The 26,133-nt window shown below is 44.8% G+C and overlaps 1 protein-coding gene across 7 annotated transcripts in view; it reads left to right on the top strand.

Moving 5' to 3' along the window:
* CEP128 (centrosomal protein 128) overlaps nt 1-26,133 on the top strand; it is a 647,014-nt gene that overhangs the window by 122,513 nt on the left and 498,368 nt on the right. For all 7 annotated transcript variants that reach the window (XM_029597698.1, XM_029597700.1, XM_029597703.1 and 4 more), the window contains exons 9-12: nt 9,406-9,492; nt 11,751-11,825; nt 24,166-24,289; nt 25,800-25,960. In XM_029597698.1, coding sequence (XP_029453558.1) covers nt 9,406-9,492; nt 11,751-11,825; nt 24,166-24,289; nt 25,800-25,960 — 447 coding nt within the window. The remainder of the gene's footprint in view (nt 1-9,405; nt 9,493-11,750; nt 11,826-24,165; nt 24,290-25,799; nt 25,961-26,133) is intronic.

Genomic DNA, 26,133 nt, shown 5'->3' with positions numbered 1-26,133 from the left:
TTTTCAATAAAAATCTAAGTGTTCTTGTCTCCCTGGCCATAAGTGTCATAAAAAATGGCGTGGCGCTTAACAGAAAAATGATTTTCAGGTGTGAATGTGTGTGCACACATAAAACGTAGTTTGGAACATTGCATGCATCTATGCAAATGAAGGTATACACCCAGCAGTGCGTTTGCTGCCAAAAGTATGATCACATTCTATGAAATAATTTTCAAAGTAGTTATGTGTGTAAATGTAACTACTGTCAAAGCAATTTTTAAAAGCCATTTACGCACGTAAAGTGCACTTGCATGTGTATATCCAATGGATATATACATGTTTTAAGCGTGTAGATGCTTTTTAAAATAGTTGTAATAGAGTGCGTTCCCAGTGGCGAGTGGGAGGAAGGTCAAGTTAGTGATGCTACATGCATGCTTGGATTTGGATTTAATTATTTGCCTTTCCATACTGTTGGGTATAATATAACCATATGTTATTTATTTATTTAAGGTTTTAAATACCGACATTCTTTGGCACATAAAAAACCATATATTTAGTTGAGACTATTTGTATCGTAGCAAATTATACTTTTTAAATTTCTGATATGAGGTTTTATTGTGACATGAGATATGTTTTAGACTTGTCAGGCAAAGCCACCAGTCATTCTGGATTTGGAAATGCCTATGTCACTGGTATCAGAATAAGACTGACCCACATTTTAACATTTGCATTTTTGTTTATTTAAATGTCTTTATTAAACTTTAACATAGAGCACACCTCAGTATCAACCAACAAGATCGGGTTCATTGGTTCATCCCCACCAGCCAAAGTTCCCCCTACCCCCCCCAGCACTCCTTGAAATCCAAAGTCTCGCAAAGATGTATAATCCAACATGTCACTAAGCCCCAAGTTCCATCCAAAGAGCCGTATAGAAACTTAGAAGCATAGAAATGACGGCAGAAAAAGACCAACAGTCCATCCAGTCTGCCGAGCAAGACTGTTTTTGTCTTCACCACCTCCTCTGGAAGGGCATTCACCACCCTCTCCATGAAGAAATATTTTCTGACGTTGCTTCTGACTTGTCCTCCCTGGAGTTTCATTTCATGACCCCTAGTTCTATTGATTTCTTTCCAACGGAAAAGGCTTGAAGTTCGTGCATCATTAAACTGTTTCAGGTATCTGAAGGTCTGTATCATATTTCCCCTGCACCTCCTCTCCTCTAGGGTGATGGAGATCCCCCCCCCCCCCCCCCCCCACCACCAATTTTGTCGTCCTTTTCTGGACAGCCTCCCCATAACTGAACACTGTATTCCAGGTGAGGCCTCACCAGGGACCTGTTCAAGGGGATTATCACTTCCCTTTTCTTACTGCTTATTCCTCTCTCTATGCAGCCCAGCATTCTTCTGGCTTTAGCTATTGCTTTGTCACATTGCTTTGCCATCTTCAGATCACTAGATCTATCACCCCAAGGTCCCTCTCTTGCTCCGTGCACAACAGCCCTTCACACACACACCCACCCCCCCCCCCCATCATATACAGCTTTTTTGGATTTCCGCATCCCAGATTCATGACTCTGCACTTCTTGGCATTGAATCCCAGCTGCCATTTCTTCGACCACCGTTCAAGCTTCCTTAAATCACATTTCATTTTCTCTACACCTTCCGGCATGTCCACTCTGTTGCAGATCTTAGTATCATCCGCAAATAGACAAACTTTACCTTCTATCCCTTCCGCAATGTCGCTCACAAACAAATTGAACAGAACCGGTCCCAACACCGATCCTTGTGGCATTTCGCTTAGCTCTCTCTTCAAAGTAGGTTCCATTTACCATCAAATGCTGTCTTCTGTCCGTTAACCAGTTTGTAATCCACGCCACCACCTTGGCGCTCATTCCCAAGCTTCTCATTTTATTCACAAGCCTCCTATGTGGGATCGTATCAAAAGTTTTGCTGAAATCCAAGTAGATCACATTGAGTGCTCTTCCTCGATCCTATTCTTTAGTCACCCATACAAAAAAAAATCAATCAGATTTATCTGACAGAACCTTCCCCTAGTGAATCCATGTTGCCTCGGGTCCAGCAATCCTCCTGACTGTAGATAGTTCATTATCCTTTCTTCAGCTAAATCTCCATTAATTTTCTCACCACCGAAGTGAGGCTAACCGGCCTATACTTTCCAGCCTCCTCTCTGCTACCACTCTTGTGGAGTGGGACCACCACTGAACTTCTCCAAACACTCTGCACCTCTCCTGTTTCCAGGGATCTATTGAACAGGTCATGCAGTGGACCCGCCAGCACATCTCTGAGCTCCTTCAGTATCCTTCAGTTTTCCTAGCTCTTCCCATTAATTCTCTTCTGTAAAACGGAGTTTCATCTAGCTCATCTCCACCTTTAGTCTTGTTAACCAGTAAAGGTCCTTCTCCAGGGGTCTTACATAAGAACATAAGATATGCCATACTGTTTCAGACCAAGGGTGCATTCAAGCCCAATATCCTGTTTCCAATCCAAGTCACAAGTACATGGCAAGTACCCCAAACATTAAATAAATCTCAAGCTACTGTGCTTATTAATTAATAGCAGTTTATGGATTTTTCCTCTAGGAACTTATCCAAACCTTTTTTAAAACCCAGTTACACTAACTGCTGTAACCATATCCTCTGGCAATGAATTCCAGAGCTTAACTATGCGCTGAGTGAAAAATAATTTTCTTTGATTTGTTTTATATGAGCTACTTGCTAACTTCATGGAGTGCCACCTGGTCCTTCTATTATCTGAAAGAGTAAATAACAGATTATCTTTTTTGAGATGCGGTGACCAGAATTACACACAGTATTCAAGATGTGGTCTCATCGTGGAGCGATATAGAGGCATTATGACATCCATTGTTTTATTTGCCATTCCCTTCCTAATAATTCCTAACATTCTGTTTGCTTTTTTTGATTGCCACAGCTTATTGAGCCAACGATTTCAATCTATTATCCACCTTTTGGGTAGGCGCTAATTTCTGAAAGTAAAATGTGCGGCTTGGCTGCACATTTTCCTTTCTGAATCGCGTGGGAATACCTAATAGGGCCATGAACATGCACTGTACTGTATTGGCCTGTGTGTTAGCAGAACACGCTCAGTAAGAGGCAGTAGAGCACTATCAGCACAATGAAGGATGTTGCTCCTTTAATGTTTTCCTTTCCTCTTTTCCTCCCCTGGTGTATAGCACAGTGCTTGCAGCCTGTATTAACTTTTACATACAGTGCCGATCACCCAAAAGCTGCCGAGCTCTGCAGAGGATATTATGTTGCACCTCAGGGCTACCTTGCAGACACCCTCTGTGAAAGAAGGAAATGCTCTGCCACTTTCTCACAACCACGATGTTATATGCTTTGTCATTCTTCTGTCTATTGGTGTCTCTTTATTTATTTATTTCATTTACTGCAGTTCCTTTAAAAAAAAAAAAAAAATGACAGCAGTGTACAAAATGGAATACAAAAAAAAGAATACAAGAAATATGGTAATAAATACTATACAGTAAATAAGTATATAAAAATTACAATAATTAAATAAGATGCCAAAATAAGCTGAGGCATTACTTTGAAGAACATCAGTTTAGGGTTGCAAACATCTAATAACAATAATTAGGTAAGAAATGAATTTGCGACCTTGATTCCATGTGTAAACAGCAGTGCAACATCCAGAAAAAAACCCTAATTCTTATGAATACTTTGTAAAAATATCATACAATAAAGAAAAATTGCTCATGGAACAACATCGTTTAGGATAAAAGCTTGAGTGGAAATCCATGCTTTTACTACTTTTCGGAACTTTAGATTATATTTTTGTTCTTGCCTCAACTCAAAAGCGAGAGCATCCAGTAGCATTAGGGCAGTATAACAGAACTCAGGGTGGTGAGGGCTTTCAAAGCCTGATTTTGTAGCCGGTTGAATCAAGTTGCAAGGAAATCAGTTCATTGCTTTGAGATTATCGTTTTCCCACATGAAAGCATGTTGTAGAATTGGATGGCTTGGCATGTTCAACCAGTCCCCTGATGATACTTGCCACTCACGACTCAGTCTCCTGTATCCATGTAGACACGAGGCATTCTAGTGTGTCCTACAGGTCTGTCTGTGTCCCTTGGAAATGTGTCCCTGCTAATAACGTTTGAGCCATTCATCTAATTTCATTCAAATCTGTGCCACAGATAGTATTGCCCAATGACCCCGCCCCCTTCGTACTTTTCATGTACCCTTCATGCCCCCGGCACGTAGAATCCTTGATTCCTTTTATTTTCTATAGGGAAGCAAGCTGGTTCGGTTCAGTTGTAATCTCAGGAAATTCAGAGCACATTATGATGTCATTGGTCAGTTTTAAGGCATAAAATATTTTGAGAACTTCGCCTTCCCTTGACTAATGATCCTCGAAGGGTGGCGGGTGTGTGAGCCTTTTGTGCTGCAGTTTAGTTGGCAGAGCCATGAGGGCGAACCTACGAGGCCTATGCCAGCAGCTGACAAACATGCCCTGCGGTGAGACAGCCTGGAGCTTCACCTTTACCAGCCGCCTCCCCCGCAGTTCGAACCCATTGGGTCCTGGCACCAGCAGGACTTAGGCAGGTCCCCCAGGACAATGGAGACAACTGAAGTCCAAAGGCACACAGGAGTCAGGGTCAGGCCAAGGTCGGGGGAGGCAGCTAGCAAGAGTGGTCAATTCCAGGCAAGAGGTCAGGCCCAAGCAGCAGGCAATCATGGCCATGTCCAGACAAGGGGGAAGATCCAGGCCGCAGGCAGTCGTGGTCACTTCCAGGAAAGGGGTCAGATCCAGGCAACAGGTAATCGTGGTTAGGTCCAAGCAAGAGGTCAAGATCCAGAGAGTCAAGCCCAAGGGTGGATGGAGACACACTGAGGATACTGAACAACACGAGTAGGTCAAAGCAAGGCTGATGAGGTGGGCTGGACGAGGAGGGCTGGAGAAGTCAAGGCTGGATGAGGCAGGGCTGGAAGACAAGGCATAGGAACCAGGACTGCAGATGGGAATCAGAAATTAACACGCAGGAGCAACACACTCTACTTCAGGAGTAGAAGACCTGTTGCTGAGGCGAGGAACTGCTGCAGGGCCTTAGCTTATACAGTGCAGGAGGCCGACGTCATCTGGAGGCGCTGCTCCGGGTTTCCTGCCTTGGCGCGCCCTAAGGGGAGATAGCGGCCTGGGTGGGACGGCAGCGTCAGCAATGGTCGGCAGCGTTCGGCGGTGGCAGGATGCCGCCGCTGCAAAGGGAGGCCTCGGGCATCATCGGGCAGCAGCAGGGATGAGTGCAGCAGCTTGCGGGAGCATCCCCTGAGCTGCTAAACATAACATCATCTTAACCGTATGGAAATTTGTGCACAAAAGAATGAAACTAGGCCTCATGAAATATTGACACATCTCCCTCTAGTATTAAAAGTTTCTGTTTGACTTCGGAGGTTCTTTTAGAGGTGAATTTTCATACATATTAATAGAATGTCTATTTCTCATAGAATCTTTCATGAAATGTGTCCTGACATGCAGACTGGAAGGGCCGTTTGGTCCTTAACTGCTGTGTCACTGTGATAGCATGCAAAGAATATACAGTTGGATGCATTAGTGTACATCAGTACCCTGATGGATTTCATTAGTCATGAGGCTTTTTATGTGAATGCAAGCCAGTTTTTGGACCACACAGTCTTCCACAGATATTGCATTCAGCAGAAGAATGACAAACAGAGCTATCTATGACGTGCACACTTTCCAAGTTGCGAGATGTAGGCTCTCTCTCTTCTAGTGCCAAATATTGCGACTTGCACGTTAGGATATTCAACTGGCAGCAGCAAGCCAACAGGCATTAAATGGAACAAGTGTGATTTTAGGGATCCTTTTCTTTTCCTTTCTTCATATGAAGAGAGCAGTGCTGTCCCTAATTAGGACTGCTGTGATGTCCAGGCTGGATATGAACATTGCAGTGGTCCCTGGAGAACAAGCGACCATGACATCTGTGCGACCTGCATGCGGGTCTGTGATTAGGCACTTCCAGTGGTATCCTCCACTTGTGCGTGTTGTCCCTCACCCGTTGTCCAGTGCTGCCAACATTAAGTGGATAACAGCCTCCACTTTCAATTTGTTATGTTTTGCGATTCTTGGAGATCTCCCATGAGCTGCGCTACTCACCCCAACGTGGCTGGGCCTCCTCCACAAACGCAGCAGTATGCCGCCATCCCTGCCGGTGTGGCAGGACGCGGCCGGCACCCTCTAGTGCGCGCGCGCCAACACTCCTGGAGTTAAAGGGCCCGCAACAGGAAAACTCCCGTGGTGCCCTTACATGACATCATCATTTGCTCTTATTTAAGGGCAGTCCAGACACCCTTCAGACACCTCAGCAACTGGTCCAGCTACTGTTGTAGTATGTGTTGCTTCCTGCCTTCGTCTGCCCAGCCTACTCCTGCCTTAACCATCCCTGGACGGATATCTGGTTTTGACCCTTGCCTGGAATCTAGACTTGTCTGAACACTGCCTGCCTCGACCTTCGCCTGGACTCTCGACTTGCCTGAATGCTGCCTGCCTCGACCCCTGCCAGGACCCTTAATATGCTTGACCATAGCCTGCCCTAGGACACATCCTTAGACAGCAGAGACCTTTGACTAGGTCCTGCTGGCCCCAGCACCCAAGGGGAACATGGGCTGGTAAAGATGAAGCACCTGACCAGTCTCTGCTTTTTCTGGGTCTGCCTGCTGGCGGTGAGAACCTGCAGGTAGAGCCAATCTCACCCCAGCCCAAGGGTCCACAGACGCAACACAGTTCTCACCCAGACCAATGACCTCGGGCACAAATAATAAGACGTGAGGACTAGAAAGTGTAAGAACAGCAAGCTGGCCAGGGCTGCGTCATAGTAATGTTGTCAGGACCATCCTTCTGCACGTGGTGATCATATCTGCTTGCAGATACTGCTTCATTGATTAACTGTTTCTGAGAAGCAGTTGTACTTCACCCTAGTATGAGCCAACATGCCTTCTCCATCCATATTAACCACCATTTTGGGGATTTTCTCTGGGCCTCTGACATCTCTTGTAATGCCCACGGTGGTATGTCAGCTATAGAAACATAGAAGTGACGGCAGAAGAAGACCAACGGCCCATCCAGTCTGCCCAGCAAGCTACGCAGTTTATCCAATTTTTTTCCCCCTTTTTTCTCCCTCCCACCCGTCTCTATTGACTTCCAGCACCCTCCGGCCCCAATTCCCTTCCACCCCTCCACCAATGCAGAGAGCAGCGCCATCCTAGTGAACATCCAGCTCAATCAGGGGTAGCAACCGCTGCAACCAGCAGGCCACACCCCTGCCCCTTACCCACCCCTGTTTTGTTTGCTTGTTTGTTTGTTTTTTTTTTTATTTTTTGAGATGGCAGCCCTCCATCCTTCCGCTCCATGAAGGTGGAACACCAACCACTGGCCACTGGCATCCCGCTCCGTGAATGCCTCAGTGGCTACTGCCGCTCCGTGCAGTGCTTGCTGCCTCCTCTCTATTTATGCCCACTAGACTTGATGGATCCTCAGTGTTTATCCCACGCCCCTTTGAAGTCCTTCACAGTTTTAGACTTCACCACTTCCTCCGGAAGGGCATTCCAGGCATCCACCACCCTTTCCGTGAAGAAATACTTCCTGACATTGGTTCTTAGTCTTCCTCCCCGGAGCCTCAGCTCGTGACCTCTGGTTCTGCTGATTTTTTTCCTACGGAAAAGGTTTGTCGTTGTCTTTGGATCATTAAGTTTTTCAAGTATCTGAAAGTCTGAATCATATCACCCCTGCTCCTCCTTTCCTCCAGGGTGTACATATTTAGATTCTTCAATCTCTTCTCGTACGTCATCCGATGAAGATCCTCCACCTTCCTGGTCGCCCTTCTCTGTACCGCTTCCATCTTGTCTTTGTCTCTTTGTAGATACGGTCTCCAGAACTGAACACAGTACTCCAGGTGAGGCCTCACCAAGGACCTGTACAAGGGGATAATCACTTCCCTTTTTCTTACTCGATATTCCTCTCTCTATGCAGCCCAGCATTCTTCTGGCTTTTGCTATCGCCTTGTCACATTGTTTCGCAGACTTCATATCATTAGACACTATCACCCCAAGGTCCCTCTCCTGCTCCGTGCACATCAGCCTTTCCCCCCCCCATCAAATACAGTTCATTCGGATTTCCACTCCCCATATGCATGACTTTGCACTTCTTGGCATTGAATCTCAGCTGCCATATCTGCGACCACTCTTCCAGTTTCCTTAAATCCCGTCTCATTCTCTCCACTCCTTCCGGCGTGTCCACTCTGTTGCAGATCTTAGTGTCATCCGCAAAAAGACAAACCTTACCTTCTATCCCGTCCGCAATGTCGCTCACAAAGATATTGAACAGGACCGGTCCCAACACCGATCCTTGCGGTACCCCACTTAAAACCGCTCTCTCTTCAGAGAAAGTACCATTTACCATCACACATTGATTCTGTCCGTCAACCAATTTGCAATCCAGGTCACCACCTCGGCACTCACTCCTAAGCTTCTCGTTTTATTCGAGAAGCTTAGGAGTGAGTAATCCCCAGAAAGCAGTCCTGAGGCCCTGGTGTCCACTCCCTCACCAGTGATAAGGTTCAGGTGAAACTTTGAGACCAGAGTAAGATTAAAATGTATCAGCAAGTAAGAAGAGGACAATCTTGATGAGATTAGAAGAGGGAGAGAGCTGCCGAGCACACACACACACACACACACACACACACAACACCCCACACCACACCACACCACACACACTCACACATACACACTCACACACACACATACACACACACACACACACACTCTCACACCACACACACACACCCCACACACACCACACACCACACACATACACACACTCACATGCACACACACATACACACACCACACACACATACACATACACACTCTCACACACACACACATACACACACACACACACTACACACACTCACACAGCACACACACACACACTCACACAGCACACACACACACACTCTCACACACACACCACACACACACACATACACACCACACACACACCCACACACACACATACACACACACACATACACACACACACATACACACACACACTCACACACACACACACACACACACTCCCATCCATGGAGCAAATACCACTTGTAGAGCCTTCATTTGAAATGTCTCTTTCCTCTCAGGGATGTAAATCTCTATTCCCCCTGGACATAGTGTACCAGCAGCCTTCCTTCACAGCGACACTCCTGAAACAAAAATAATAAGAATCCATTTACATAGATGAGAAGTGCTTAGCTGTTTTCACTGCCAGCTAGATGAACTGAACATGTGAACTGCAATTTCCAACATCTATTCAGTGGTGTTTTGTTAAATTATAGTTTTCTTTCTTTTCTCCTCAGGCTTTGAGAAAACGTGACTCCAAAGCTGATGAAATTGAAGCCTCCATGAAAGACAAGCTCCTGAGATTTGAAAGTGAGAAAGGCCAGGTAAAGCTTCTATCCCTGCCCTTTGGGACACAGCGGGAATCCTGCCCTGGGTGTCTCGGGTGCTCAGGGTGCGCACACTCTTGCCAGTGCATTTAAGGATCCCTCCAGGTCTTACCTTATTCTTGCCAATGAGTTGCAAACTCATTAATAGGACAGCACAAGGCTTTTTTTTCTTTAATTTATCAACATTTCTATAAGATTTACAAGTAAGCCATAAGAGCACACAAACTAAAGAAATATCAAAGAAATAAATAACCAAAGGAAAACCATAGTACTAAGTTGTGTGAAGTCCCCATAATCAGGAGGAAAACAAGAATATTAAAAGAAAATGTCATAAATAAGAAAAATGAGATATACTACCTAAGCAGGCCATGTAATCACAGACCCAAGCCCCAGCCATACACCCGTCCTAAGGAAACAGAACCGTGTCTTAACTTTATCTTATAAGAAACTTTCTAACTCAGAAGGGTCAAAAAAAGTAAACTTATTCCCTTGAAAGCTAATTATACACTTGCATGGGAACTTCCAGAAAAAAAAACCCGTTGAGTTTCTTCTGACTTCCTCCTAAGTTCTGTAGCACGTGACACAATCCAGAATTATCATCACTCTCTGACCACAAAAGGGCACATTTTTAGATTTGAAATAGAGCCGCAAAAGGAGACAGGCAGGGTCAACCTGCATCTCGTGAAGACTGTAAAAAGGCTGTAATATCCAGACAGCGAGGATAGTATCCAGCGTCCCCCTCCTCCACATGTCCATTGCGTACTCCCAAAGGGATGTAATCGCACGCGGATATTCCAACAGTATCCTCATTCCAAATCCGATGGACACCCCCAAAATATTTCTTAAACGGCTGTTGAAAGAGACAAGAATTTGGTTTAGGAACGTTCAAAAGATGCAAGTTCAGAACCCTTAGCTGCCTTCTCCGGGGCGTCTAGCACCAAACTGTCCTTAATATCGGCCAAACTGGTTCCCTGCAATGCAGAAAACCTGGGTTGCCCATCCTGCCCATCCGATCTTACGTGCCCCCCCCATTCTCTAACTGAGAAACGGATTTCACCCTGGCATTTTCAGCCCTTGTGACCGTTTCCCAGACGTCTCCCGAGGTGATGACCCTGCTTGATGACCGCTTTGTGCAAGGGGGGAGAGAAAGCCTCCACTGGAACCGAGCAGGATTACTTCTCTTGCCAAGGAGTCGCTTCTCACCACCTCATCGATCGGTTTTGCGCGCTGAGAGCCCTCGGGCCGACCCTGATCCCGCAAAGGCCGGCAGCCGGAGCCTCCTCCTGTGCCTCTCCTTCCACGCTCGGCATCGATGACGCCGCAGTTGCAGGAGAACAGGATGGCTGGGGGATTTAAAATAAACGTGATTTTTAAATACGTTTAAAGTACTTCTCGGGGACCCCCCCCCCCCCCCCCCCGTATTATCTTCCACCAGAGAGAAAACGCAGCTCTAGCATGATAACTGCGTTTCAGTCTGTGGATCCCGCAGTCAGTTTTAATGCCTTGTGACAGGTGAGGGCTCATCTCTCTGCAGTGACAGGATGTAATGGCAGGAGGGACGATGGCATATCCAAGCACAGGTCGGACACTCCCAAGCATACATTTATCAAATCTCATGGTTTTCTCTTAGGCCTGACTTTTGCTTAGATTTGTTACAGATTTTGAGCAGATAGAGCTCTCTGTATCAAACCACGAACACCCAAAAATAACTAATACGTATTGCCTTCAGGTTAATGGTTCTTTATTATGCGTTATAACAAAACTCCAGATGCATTGTTACAGAAGCAGCAGCTGAGCCTCCCTGAAAACCTTTTCTAAACATCCAGCACCTTCCCTGCAGCGTTGCCAACCTTTCCCTGTGCACCCCAGGAGCTGCACGGAGCATCAGAGCAGAGCCAGGAAGGCAGACCTGGGGCAGCCCCAGGAATCAGGAGCAAGCTCACTCCAGACTTCCTCTTGGAAGGACATTTAAACCGTATTTGAATATTTCACCTTCTTTGGCTTTTAAACTGCTGCTTTAATCAGAGGTGAAGGTAAATAAAACATAACTCTTCCTTAGCAAATGATTGTTCTTAATGGTTAGAAGGATCTCATGTGCCAGGCTGATTCGTGCAGTGGCATCACAGGACTGCCAGGCTGCCCACGTTGCACAGTAGAATTATTTTAGCATTTGTCACGTTTGTGCGTTACTCTGAAAGGGCCTCCCTTATCTTTCCTGGTAAAGAACATGCTTCTGTTTTCTGCTCCCCCGGTAGCTGGAACTGGAGCTGGAGAGGGCTCGCCGGAAGCTGGATCACTCTGAAGGCAGCAGAGAAGCTCTCTTGCTCCAGGTAATGCACTACTTGCAGCCTCTTCTAGGGCTCAAAATTCCTGTTGGGGGTGGGCCCATTTTTTTAAGCAGGGCCGTCTGCAGGGGCATCTAAGCACTGAAGCGACAGAGGCAGAACCAAATACCCTGCAGGCAGGTCTTTGTAACTGGAATACATTTCCTCATATGTATTTTATTTTGCAGAGCTCATATCCCGCTACTTCCTACATTAGTGTTCAGAGCAGGTTCAATGGAGCTGTGCCCGATGACACTGCAGGAATATCAGAATTACCCCTTCAAACCACAGCAGGCTGGCAGGCTAGCACCACATCAATATTTATTTCATCCAATACATACATATTTTTTAATTTTGTCTCTTAATCCAATAGGTAGAAATGAGCAATGTATATGTCCGACTGATGAGGTCTCAGTATGGGATTTATTTATTTATTTAAGAATTTTTTTATATACCGGGGCACGTTAAAAACATCACCTCGGTTCACAGTGTAACGTAACGTAGCAACAGGCTTTACAAAATTTAGAATAGATAAGGATAGATAAACATTAGAAAGAAAGATTCTTTAACTATTCACAAGTTGAATTTCTGTTCATTATTCAGATGAAGACTCTTGAGGAGAGTAGAGGAGAAAAGGTTCTTTAACTATTCACAAGGTGATAGGGAAGAGGGCGGGTAAGGAGAGGTGACTCTTAAGGAGGTTGAAGGAAAATAGGTTCTTTAATTATTCACAAGGTGGCAGGTAAGTAGGTGGATATGGGGGGGTAGGGGGAGGGTGGGGTTGATGGGTTGGGAAGAGGAGGAGGGGATGGTGGGAGGAATGGGGAATAGGGAAGTGGGAGGGGGTGGGGTTGCGGTGGGTGGGGTTGATGGGGGTTATGGTTATAAGGTTCATTAGAGGAGTGTCCATAGGTTGGGGGGGGGGGGGCGTGAGGGTTAGTTATTTAACTTAGGGCGTGGATGGGATAAGATGTGGATGGGATAAGATGTGGAAAGTGCCAGCACTGGGTGTAGTGAGTGATACTTGGGGTCTGTCCCCTACAGACTGCCTCATTTGTCCAACTCTTTTAAGGTGGCTCCACCAATCACTGGAAGGCGTTGTCAACCAGGGGCTGTTCTGCAGGGGAAAAGAGGCCGGACAGCGTTCTCTCGTCATTCTGTGGGAGAGTCTGTGTCCAGGAGTGACCAGGAGGAGCTTCCCAAGTCAGAGAGAGGAGGCTCATCTGAGAGGCTGAGTGTTGTGATAGCAATTTAATGTGGCAGAAGAGGATTTCTAGTATCTGATTGGGTATTTGAGGGAAGAAAGGCTTTTTGGGATCCACTGGGAGTCCCAGCCTCACTTATGAAGCTCAGAAGACCTGGTTGCCTGTGTTTTTGTAATATTTTGGCCAGTAAAATTCTGTTTTTGTTTTGGAATAATGCTTACCTGGTGAACTGTTTATTGAGACCCTGTGAGAGTGATCCCCCCACTGGAGGATCGAGATCTGGGGGTTGCAGTCAATTTTCCCCTGCTCTGGGGCATCTGAAGGTGGCCCCGTGCTTTCTGCAGTGAACACCCTGAGAAAGGGCGTGGGTGTGTGTGTGTGTGTGTGTGTTGGGGAAGGTTATTTATTTAACACATCTCTGTACCACCTTCCGGGGTACAACCTGTATAAAATAAAACTCTATACAATTAAAATCATAACTGAAACATAAACGTGAGCCACACATTTATAATTAACTCCGAAAAGAAAAGAACTACCAAGCAATGTGATTCACGACATCCAGTACAGAAAGGGAAAGAAGATCACATTCTGGGAAATCCTTACTCACAATAGCACGGAATAAAGTTCCCAAATTTTAGTTCACGCTCCATCGTCTTTTACAAGACATGCCAAGTTTTCAATATACATTCAACATAAGAACATAAGAAAATGCCATACTGGGTCAGACCAAGGGTCCATCAAGCCCAGCATCCTGTTTCCAACAGTGGCCAAACCAGGCCACAAGAACCTGGCAAGTACCCAAAAACTAAGTCTATTCCATGTAACCATTGCTAATGGCAGTGGCTATTCTCTAAGTAAACTTAATAGCAGGTAATGGACTTCTCCTTCCAGCATCTGACGATCGTAAATTTAGCTGCCAGCAGTATCTGAGAACCTAAATGCATCAAGGCTGAAGACACAGAGAGACGGATATTTAAAGGGCTTGTCCTGCTGACTTTAGCAGTTAGCCGTACAAAACCCAAGACTCAAATGTCCCTGCTTCCTGGCTAAATTGTTGTCTGGATTAATTTTACCCAGGCAGAAAAGAGCGGCATTGGCAGTGTTTCCGGAGGCGTTGGTTTCCCGTTCCCCAGACAGTGCTCGGAGAAATACCTGTCCTAAAATAATCTAGATAACTTTATCCAAGTATATTCAGCAGAACACGTATCTGTGTAAGTTTAGCTGAATATCTGATTAATGTTATCCGGGAGCTGGAACTTCACCTACACTATCCCCGTTCTACACAGATTTGAGCCTTTGGGTTCCACGAGCTAGCAGGGCTTAGACAAAAGTCCCATAAGGAAAGGTCAGACTAAGTCAAGGTGCGGGCAGTGGTCAGGGCTGGCAGTGAATAGATAGTATCCAGTCCCAAGCCAAGGTTAGGGTAGGCCGTGAGCAGACAGTATCCAGGTCCAGGCCAAGGGTGGGGCAGGTGGCGAGCAATCAGTATCCGGGTCCAAGTTGGGGTTAGGGCTGGCAAAAATCCAGAAGCGGTCAGTATCCTTAGGAGAGGTCAGAACCATGAATCGGGTCAAGACATGGCAAGACAAGTCACTGAACCAAGACAAGGCAGGGTGAACAGGGCAGGGCAATGGAGGGGCAAGGCAGGTACAAGGCAAGGAAGCAGGGACAATGAGGCAAGTCAAGACAACGAGGCATGGAAAGTAGCACCGGGGTCGGGCCAGTGTTGTTATATGTCGTTCAACCAGTGCAATGCAATGATAAGTGTCTTCTCTTCTTATAAAATTTTCATCAAGAAAAGGGAAAAACGCAAAATAACAAGTGTGGTCACCAATGATTAAAAGAAGGTTACACAGTCTCAGCAATATAATAGACTGGCAAGTAGCATTCAACACACTACAATACCTGTTTGTGAGCATTCTTCTTAAAACATAAAGAAGCTCACTTGATATATGAAGTGTCCACATTCGTCCAACAGACTACTCGGTATGAAATGATTTTCAGCTTGTGATTATGATGTTTATTTAATTACTGTCTATTGATACATCATATATATACAGTTTCTGAGTACAAATAGCGTAGGAGAAGGCAGCATGGGAGGTAAGAGGCCTGCTTGCAGGGCGAAGCTCCGCGGGCAGGATTCATAACAGAAACTTGCTGTGAAAGCAGAAACTTTTATAATAAAAACTTTTCCAGGTGCATTTGAAGCAAATAGCCTGCGAAGGGGTTAGTTGGACCATTAGATGATCAAGAGGTAAAAGGAGTATCAAGGGAGGACAAGGCCATAGCAGACAGAAGGTACAGAGAAGGGCGACCAAAATGATAAGGGGAATGGAACAGCTCCCCTATGAGGAAAGACTAAAGAGGTTAGGACTTTTCAGCTTGGAGAAGAGACGGCTGAGGGGGGATATGATAGAGGTGTTTAAAATCATGAGAGGTCTAGAGCGGGTAGATGTGAATTGGTTATTTACTCTTTCGGATAATAGAAGGACTCCATGAAGTTAGCATGTGGCACATTTAAACTAATCAGAGAAAGTTCTTTTTCACTCAATGCACAATTAAACTGGAATTTGTTGCCAGGAGATTTGGTTAGTGCAGTTAGTATAGCTGTGTTTAAAAAAGGATTGGATAAGTTAAGTTCTTGGAGGAGAAATCCATTACCTGCTATTAATCAAGTTGACTTAGAAAATAGCCACTGCTATTACTGGTACCCATGATGGAGAAGGTTTTCATGGGTAATGATTCAGATGGACTGAATCAAATCACGGTGAACCTAGAAGATGTGGTAGATCTGATTGACAAACTGAAGAGTAGTAAATCACTTGGACCGGATGGTATACACCCCAGCGTTCTGAAGGAACTAAAAAATGAAATTTCAGACCTATTAGTAAAAATTTGTAACCTGTCATTAAAATCATCCATTGTACTTGAAGACTGGAGGATAGCATAGCAAATGTAACCCCAATATTTAAAAAGGGCTCCAGGGGCGATCCGGGAAACTACAGACTGGTTAGCCTGACTTCAGTGCCAGGAAAAATAATGGAAAGTGTTCTAAACATCAAAATCACAGAACATATAGAAAGACATGGTTTAATGGAACAAAGTCAGCATGGCTTTACCCAAGGCAAGTCTTGCCTCACAAATCTGCATCACTTTTTTGAAGGAGTTAATAAACATGTGGATAAAGGTGAACCAATAGATGTAGTTTACTTGGATTTTCAGAAGGCGTTTGACAAAGTTCCTCATGAGAGGCTTCTAGGAAAAGTAAAAAGTCATGGGATAGGTGGCGATGTCCTTTCATGGATTGCAAACTGGCTAAAAGACAGGAAACAGAGAGTAGGATTAAATGGACAATTTTCTCAGTGGAAGGGAGTGGGCAGTGGAGTGCCTCAGGGATCTGTATTAGGACCCTTACTTTTCAATTTATAAATGATCTGGAAAGAAATACTATGAGTGAGATAATCAAATTTGCAGATGACACAAAATTGTTCAGAGTAGTTAAATCACAAGCAGATTGTGATAAATTGCAGGAAGACCTTGTGAGACTGGAAAATTGGGCATCCAAATGGCAGATGAAATTTAATGTGGATAAGTGCAAGGTGATGCATATAGGGAAAAATAACCCATGCTATAATTACACAATGTCGGGTTCCATATTAGGTGCTACAACCCAAGAAAGAGATCTAGGCGTCATAGTGGATAACACATTGAAATCGTCGGTTCAGAGTGCTGCGGCAGTCAAAAAAGCAAACAGAATGTTGGGAATTATTAGAAAGGGAATGGTGAACAAAATGGAAAATGTCATAATGCCTCTGTATCGCTCCATGGTGAGACCGCAACTTGAATACTGTGTACAATTCTGGTCGCCGCATCTCAAAAAGATATAATTGCGATGGAGAAGGTACAGAGAAGGGCTACCAAAATGATAAGGGGAATGGAACAGCTCCCCTATGAGGAAAGACTAAAGAGGTTAGGACTTTTCAGCTTGGAGAAGAGACGGCTGAGGGGGGATATGATAGAGATGTTTAAAATCATGAGAGGTCTAGAACGGGTAGATGTGAATCGGTTATTTACTCTTTCGGATAATAGAAAGACTAGGGGGCACTCCATGAAGTTAGCATGGGGCACATTTAAAACTAATCGGAGAAAGTTCTTTTTTACTCAACGCACAATTAAACTCTGGAATTTGTTGCCAGAGGATGTGGTTAGTACAGTTAGTATAGCTGTGTTTAAAAAAGGATTGGATAAGTTCTTGGAGGAGAAGTCCATTACCTGCTATTAAGTTCACTTAGAGAATAGCCACTGCCATTAGCAATGGTTACATGGAATAGACTTAGTTTTTGGGTACTTGCCAGGTTCTTATGGCCTGGATTGACCACTGTTGGAAACAGGATTCTGGGCTTGATGGACCCTTGGTCTGACCCAGTATGGCATGTTCTTATGTTCTTATGGCATCAGTAGCATGGGATCTTCTTAGTGTTTGGGTAATTGCCAGGTACTTGTAGCCTGGTCTGGCCTCTGTTGGAAACAGGATGTTGGGCTTGATGGACCCTTGGGCTGACCCAGTATGGCAATTGCTAGAGAGATTAAATGAATTCTTTGCTTCATTGTTTTACTGAGGAAGATGTAAGGCAGGTACCCCTGCCAGAAGTGATATTTAAAAATGATAATTCAGATGAACTGAAACAAATCTCAGTAAACTATTTACTGTGTAACCTGAAAGATGTAGTAGGACAAATGGACAAACTAAAACGAAGCAAATCACCTGGACCAAATGATATACATCCTAGAGTGCTGAAAGAACTGAAACATGAAATTGCAGACCTGCTAACTATTATTAAAATCAGCTGTGGTACCTGGCCAGCATAACGCCAGTTTTTAAAAAGAATTCTAAGGATGATCCAGGGAAACCACAGACTGGTGAGCCTGATGTTAGTGCCAGGACAAAATTGCTGAACATATAGATAATCATAATTTAATGGGAAAAAACCAACATGGATTCAGCTAAGGTCAGTTCTGGCTGTCTAAACTGCTACATTCATACACCTCAGATGAAGCAGATGTATTGTCGCTGAAAATTCAGTCATGCAAGCTAACAATCTGTGAAGCATACCCTGATGCAGCCATTACTGGAGAAATGCGAATCACGTTGGGCTGCAAGAATCGCCTTAAAACAACATGCAATGTTTTCAGAAGAGAAGGATGAAATATCGTCAAAGGGAATGCAAGTTTTATAAGCACTGTCACATGGTCACAATCACTTTGAAGCTGCACTAAAAATTAGAGAGAGATAAATGACCAGTGAGGAGATGGATAGCAAGCACTATGGGTGCAAATAAGTCTTTTGTCTGTCATAAAAATGATTTAGTTGATTGCAGATTTAAATGAGAAAACTTTATTAAATCTGGTATTCTTTTGTTCACTTACTATTGTGGGTTTAGAAATGATTAAAAGATAGAAAACAAAGAGTAGGGTTAAATGGTCAATTTTTTTCTTGGAGAAAGGTGAATAGTAGAATGCCCCAGGGGTCTGCTTTTTTTAAATATATTTATAAATGATTTAGAGATATGAACAAAGAGGGCTAGATTTTAAAGGCCCTGCGCGTGCGCCGGCGCGTCTATTTTGCATAGGCCGCTGGCATGCGCACAGCTCCGGGACGTGCGTAAATCCCGGGGCTTCGTAAAAGGGGCAGGGAGGGGGCGTGTCCGGGGCGGGACCAGGGTTCGGGGCGGGACCGGGGGCGTGGCGCCGGCCTGGGGGCGTGGTCGAGGCCTCCGGACCAGCCCCCGGGTTGGATGATGGCGCGCCAGCAGCCCGCTGGCGCGCGCAGATTTACACAGATTTACGCAGATTTCAACAGGCGTAAATCTGGCAACAAAGGTAGGGGGGTTTTAGATAGGGCCGGGGGGGGGGGGGGGTTAGGTAGGGGAAGGGAGGGGAAGGTGGGGGGAGGGCGAAGGAAAGTTCCCTCCGAGGCCGCTCCGATTTCGGAGCGGCCTCGGAGGGAACAGGCAACGCGCACCAGGCTCCACAAATGTGCACCCCCTTGCACGCGCCGACCCCGGATTTTATAAGATACGCGTGGCTACGTGCGTATCTTATAAAATCCAGCGTACTTTTGTTCGCGCCTGGTGCGCGAACAAAAGTACGCCCTCGCGCAAATTTATAAAATCTACCCCAGAGTGAGGTGATCAAATTTGCTGATGATGCAAATTATTCAAAGTTTTAAATCACAAGAGGATTGTGAGAAATTGCAAGAGGACCTTATGTGATTGGGAGACTGGGCACGCAAATGGCAAATGAAATTTAATGTGGACAAGTGCAAAATGATACAAGTAGAGAAGAGTAACCCTAATTATAGCTACACAATGCAAGGTTCCACATTAGGAGTCACCACTCATGAAAAGGATCTAGGAGTCATCATTGATAATACGTTGAAATCTTCTGCTCAGTGTGCAGCAGCAGCAGCTAAGAAAGCAAATAGAAAGCTGGGGATTATTAGGAAAGGAATGGAGAATAAAACAGAGAATATCATAATGCCTCTGTATCACTCCATGGTGCATCCTCATCTTGTGTTCATATATCATACACAAACAGAATGCTGGGGATTATTAGGAAAGGAATGGAGAATAAAACAGAGAATATCATAATGTCTCTGTATCACTCCATGGTGCATCCTCATCTTGTGTTCATATATCATACACAAACAGAATGCTGGGGATTATTAGGAAAGGAATGGAGAATAAAACAGAGAATATCATAATGTCTCTGTATCGCTCCATGGTGCAGCCTCATCTTGAGTATTGTGTGCAGTTCTGGTCATCACATCTCAAAAAAGATATAGCAGACTTAGAAAAGGTACAGGGCTGTTCAGCATGGAGAAGAGATGACTGAGGGGGGGATATGATAGAGGTCTATAAAATAACAATTGGAATCGAAGAGTAAATGTAAATCGGTTGTTTACTCTTTCAAAAAGTAGAAATGCAATGAAGTTACTAGATAATAAATTTAAGATGAACAGGAGAAAATATTTTTTCACTTAATAAATAATAAAGTTCTGGAATTTGTTGCCAGAGGCTGTGATAAAAGCTGTTAGTGCAGCTGGGTTTAAAAAAGGTTTGGACGAGTTCCTGGAAGAAAAATCCATAAACCATTATTATGGTGGACTTGACCCTGGGATAAGACAGCAAATAGAAAGCTAGGGATTATTATCTTGTCGAGCTTTTGGGATCCTGCCGGGCACCTGTGAACTGGGTACTGGGCTTGACGGACCCTCTATCTGACCCAGCATGGCAAATCTTATGTTCTTATTGTCAGATGCTGTCCTACCTCAGTTCTTCAGTATCTTTTTAGTTTGTTGCTTTGCATTTCTATGATATTCCTAGGGCCCCTTTTTAGATTATCCTAAAACCGCCATGAACTGCAACGTCATGTGCGGGTTATACATTTTTTAAAGTAAGTAACTAAATAAAATATTGTGTTTTCCATGCCTGTGCTTCCTTTTCTGTGTCAGATTTGCCCTTTTCTATTTATTCATTTATTTTTAATGCTGTCCATACCGTATTCATGCTTGACAGTCATTAGCCTGCATGTGGGGGCCCCAGGAGGGTCAGGACTGCACTGCCCCGATTGTCTCGGTGGCAGTGGTTGGAGTAATTAGCCAGGCAGCGGCTGAGCCAGTGAGTGGAGGGGCATTTCCGAAACAGAAGGGACTTCCTGGGGACCTCCCCCCACCTGCTTGAGGAGACTCCTTCCCCCCCCCCCCCTCCACCCCGGGCCCCGTTCCAGACAAGAGCCAGTAATGTGGCCCCCTCTACCAAAAGGTTTGCCCACCCTTCACCTAGAAGAAGCGTTCATTAATTTTGTGAACAAGAATGAAATAAAATCAGAATGGAATAGGGCAGCCCTGCTTGTCGTGATCGAGCTGCCTCCGGCCAGGCATCCCAGGAGGTCTGCGAGAGCTGGGCGAGCTGAATCACTGCCTGTGCCCGTTCCAGGCCCGGTCGCAGAGCTGCACAACCTTCCCCCAACTTGTGCCTTCTGGCCGTGTCTCCGGGTACTGCTTCAAGCGGTTGATTCTTGAAAAGCCCGGCCTGCTTATTTCCTACTTTAATTGCTTCCTCTTCTTTTCTCGTACCTGGATCTGTTCTGGTGTTGGAAACTAAGCAGAGGCAATTCCTCCTCAGGAATTCAATAAATATTGAAATGAAAAAAAAAAAGGTAGATCTGAATGATTGGGTGATGTGAAATGGAGCCAGACCAGGCACTATAGGTCATAATGCTGATGAGCCGATGTGTCCCACTGCTTTAGCCATGGAAATGACTTGCTATTTATTTATTTGCTTTTATAGACCGACATTCATTGGGGTATATCACATCGGTTTTCATGTTAACATGGAGAATAATAGGACTAAGTTGTCTTATTATTTTTACATTGTAACAGTAGGGAACTAAAAAATGTATATTATTAAGTTATAACAGTCTTATTATTATTATTACATTGTAACAGTCAGAAACTCAAACTTATAATTACATTGTAACGGTGGGAACGCAAAGACTTAAGTTATTATATTGAAATAGTAGGCAACTCGAGTGATTATTACATTGCCTCAGTAAAAACATTGGGAGCAGCTGGAAATTAATTGTGGTTCACGAGCATACAATAAGGCTTAATAACATAGTGACGGTTACATTTTTTCTTGAGGTAGTGATGGGACAGGGGAATTGAGGTTTAATATGTGGGCTGGAAGGCATTTTGGAATAACCAAGTTTTTAGATTCTTTTTGAAAGACTGGGTTGAGGGTTCCAGTCTGAGATTTGCAGGGAGTTTGTTCCATATAGAGGGGCCAGCTATTGAGATGGCGCATTCTCTGGTTGTGGTGAGGTGTATAAAATTGCCCTTCTGATATGTGGCCAAACCTATGCATGCATGTCCTGTGCGCGTGTGGCTTGTTATAAAATTGCCCGTCTGATATGTGGCTAAATTTATGCATGCGTGTCCTGTGCGCGTGTGACTTGTTATAAAATTGCCCGTCTGACATGTGGCTAAACATATGCATGCGTGTCCTGTGCGCGTGTGGCTTGTTATAAAATTGCCCCTCTGACATGTGGCTAAACGTATGCATGCGTGTCCTGTGCGCTTGTGACTTGTTATAAAATTGATGTCTGACATGTGGCTAAACTTATGCATGCGTGTCCTGTGTGCGTGTGGCTTGTTATAAAATTGCCCGTCTGACATGTGGCTAAACATATACATGTGTGTCCTGTGCGCGTGTGGCTTGTTATAAAATTGCCCGTCTGACATGTGGCTAAACTTATGCATGCGTGTCCTGTGCGCGTGTGACTTGTTATAAAATTGCCCGTCTGATATGTGGCTAAACATATGCATGTGTGACCTGTGCGCGTGTGGCTTGTTATAAAATTGCCCGTCTGACATGTGGCTAAACATATGCATGCGTGTCCTGTGCGTGTGTGACTTGTTATAAAATTGCCCGTCTGACATGTGGCTAAACATATGCATGCGTGTCCTGTGCGCGTGTGACTTGTTATAAAATTGCCCGTCTGATATGTGGCTAAGCTTATGCATGCATGACCTGTGCGCATGTGACTTGTTATAAAATTGCCCGTCTGATATGTGGCTAAGCTTATGCATGCATGACCTGTGCGCGTGTGACTTGTTATAAAATTGCACGTCTGACATGTGGCTAAACTTATGCATGCGTGACCTGTGCGCGTGTGACTTGTTATAAAATTGCACGTCTGACATGTGGCTAAACATATGCATGCGTGTCCTGTGCGCGTGTGGCTTGTTATAAAATTGCCCGTCTGACATGTGGCTAAACGTATACATGCGTGTCCTGTGTGTGTGTAAGTTTACCTGGACTGGGTGGTGGAGGGGAGGGCTTTTTTGGACCTGCTCACAAACTTTTGGATTTTCATGTGTGCCTGTAAATGTGCTCTAGAATTTCCTGTGCACGAGTTAGCAGGTGTCATTGTGTGCCGGCAGTTTTGGTAGCACAGCTTTCCCAGTAAACGATAAGTGCGTTAAGTTCGCTTTATGTGCATTTTTGCTGACATTTTTTTTTAAAACTCTTTATGCATTTTTAGTTTGAAATCAAGAAATACAATCTTGAAATAGTAAAGGAAGAAGGACAGAAAATACATATCCCATAACAAGTAAACAAGAAAATACAAAATACATTCCTACACGCATAAGTGCGCCATAGGGGATCCAATAACAAAACATAAAGAAAAAAAGAAATACTAGAGAGCATTTATAATACAGCATTAAAGAGGGTACTCACCCTGACATTTTTATAATGGCTCCCAACACCATTATTCCCTAAACGTGTTGCTTGTGAGACTGTTGGTGAACGGCATCCCTATGGAAGGGTTGCGCATGCTTGTGTGTGTGGGAGAGTGATTGCTCAGTGTTTGGCAGTTGCGTACGTATCTGTGGGACTGATAATTGTTCTGAATGCTTGTATGCGTGGGTGAGTGACTGTTCAGCGTTTGGCACGAGTGAGCCTGTCTATACCATACATCAGATAAGTGGTGTGCATGCACCTCTGTGAATGGATGTTAAGTACTTGCTGTCTACTTGTATTGAACTGAAGAGCATTTAGCTGCACAGGGCGTATAAGTGACTGGCACTATGTGTAATCTATAACATTTGTATTATTTATAATGTTGTTTAAGCACTTTCCAAACATATTGAAGAAGTGAATTATAGCTGCCTTGGAAAAATTAATCGCTGAGTCAATCCTACTGGTTTCCATACAGATTGTAGGCAGATGCCTCAGACATCTGATCTATGACTTTGGCCGACCTATGAGTATCAAATTCAAAAGTGTTTTGCATATGTGGGTGATAAAAAGTTTGGAACTTGGATTTGAACGGGTTGGATTTATAATGCTCTGCACATGTACAAGCGGTTACGTATTCTCTACATTTGTGTGCATGTGTTGGATTCATCTCAGTTCTGCGTTGGATTAATGCACATTTTTGTGTGCGTTCATTGGACCAATGCATGTTTTACACATGTATACCTGCCTTGGACCTGTCGATGTTCTGCATACGTGTGTGCAGGCCAATGCATACATGGGATTGATGAGCGATCCACGTGTGTGTGTGTGTTTCAGATCGATGACCTGCGCTCTCGGCTCATGAAAGCAGAGAACGATCGCGTACAGTGGCAGCGTCAGATTTCCCTGCAGAGCGAAGGTCGCCGTGAGGACCGAGGTGACGAGAGGAGGAGCAGGACAGGTAGGAGCGTTCCTTCAGAAGTGCTTACCTTTTTCAGTCGTACCTTCATTGCACATTAACCTGTTGCCTTTTGTTTGGCTGAACGATTGCAAAGTTTTGCAGTCTTTGGGAGCTTAATCTAATGTCTCACTTTCCATGTCCTGGTGTACAGTGCAGCCACTGTAACGCATGGGTACCCTGCCGCATCACCACTGACTTTAGTTCATCAGACTTATCCTCAGCCTTCGGCCATTGTGGGCTTCATTTTCAAGAGCATTTACAGGCCTAATCCACATGCAGATCTCCTTCGGAGAATGAACTCTTATTATATGCACACATTCAAGAGGCCTTCTGGAGGGGTGGAGTTGGGGGCGGGGGAAGAATTTGCCTGCAGACTTTTGAGTTTTGTAAATCAGCAAGCACCGAATTACATCTGCCGGGGAGCAGGAATACTCTTCTGCCCAAACGCCTGCGTGCGTATTCTAGGGCCACCTGCAGATCTTCAGAGGGGCCCTGTGTGCACGTCCACCCGCAGAGTTCAGCCCTGGAAACAACCCTCCTGCAGGGTAATTTTCCAAAGCGTTTCCACGTATGCGAGCGGAGGTGTCCCTGGGCAGGGGGGTTGCACTCAATGCTCACACGTTTGAGCATTCGAAGGTCTGCCCGAAATTTTCCCGGAAGCTTTCTGTGCAGTATGAAGAGCAGGAGTAAGTGTATGCGGGATCAGGTTCAGAGCAGACTTAGCTGCTTCAATGCATTTGGAAAACTGGCGTAACTCATTATGTGCGGTGTTGCAAAATGACCCCCCTCTATTTGTTTTTGGGTAACTTATGTAATTTATTTATTCTGAACTTTTCTATACCGACATTCATGTGGCAAGATACATATCATATCGGTTTACAGTGTAACACAAAATTGCAACAGGCATTACATGGAAGCGGGTTACACAGAACTGGGAAAACAGTAATGTGCTAAATAGACGGCAGTAACATTTATTTAGTCTTCTCACAAGTTAGTTCATTTTGAATGAATGCTAGAGAGCTTTATTCTCAAGGAATATTGCTATGTAAGTTTTTTTTGTTTTTTTTTATTGAGATTGGCTTAATGACATCAAATGTTAGAGCGAACTTGATAAGCATTGGTGATTTCATTCCAAATCTTTGAGATACTTACTTGTTTTGATTACTGGTCATACAGGCAGTTTCAAAAGGATCTGGAACCTCTCCCCCAAAAAGAACTCGTTTTATAATAAGGAGCAGTTGCAATTGTTTTGTGGATCTTATGCAGAGCTCTCTGAAAGCTTTCTGCTGATGCGACTGCTCCCTCCCCTTAGGTGAGAGGGAAGAAGCAGTTGTGTAAAACACATCAGGTAAAAGAGCGCCCCCTTCTGTCAGCAGCCTCCGCCAGGCGCGGCCGTCGTGAAGCCCCCAGGGCTGCCACGGAAGGAACTTGCTTTGGCAGAGCTCAGAATTATTCGGCGGCCGGGTCCGGTTCCGGTCTCAAGTGGCTGAGTTTCGGTTTCTCTCCCCAGCGGCGGAGCGTTCGGAGCAGGAGAAGAAGGAGCTGGAGAAGCAGATCCTGGAGCTGAGGGCCCAGCTGAGTCACAACAGTGTGGTTTCTGAGATGGAGGAGCTGAGACGCACCGCGGAGCGCAGGGAGCGGGAGAAAGCACAGCTCTCTGCCCACATAGAGGTGACCTCCTTCCCCTTCTTCCAGGAACTCAAAATCATTTTATTTAGGATAAAAAGCAGAAGAGCTGAGATATCAAGTTGAGCAGAGTAAATGAAATGCTGAAACTGGCACCCCCACTTTTTTCCTTTGTACTCAGAAGTGAGTGAGAGACAGATTGCAGGGACCTCACTCCA

Source organism: Rhinatrema bivittatum, chromosome 4, assembly GCF_901001135.1.
Source record: "Rhinatrema bivittatum chromosome 4, aRhiBiv1.1, whole genome shotgun sequence".
NCBI classification, from domain to species: Eukaryota; Metazoa; Chordata; class Amphibia; order Gymnophiona; family Rhinatrematidae; genus Rhinatrema; species Rhinatrema bivittatum.
Note: the sequence above shows the minus strand (reverse complement) of the source record. Positions and strands in the feature narration are given on the sequence as shown.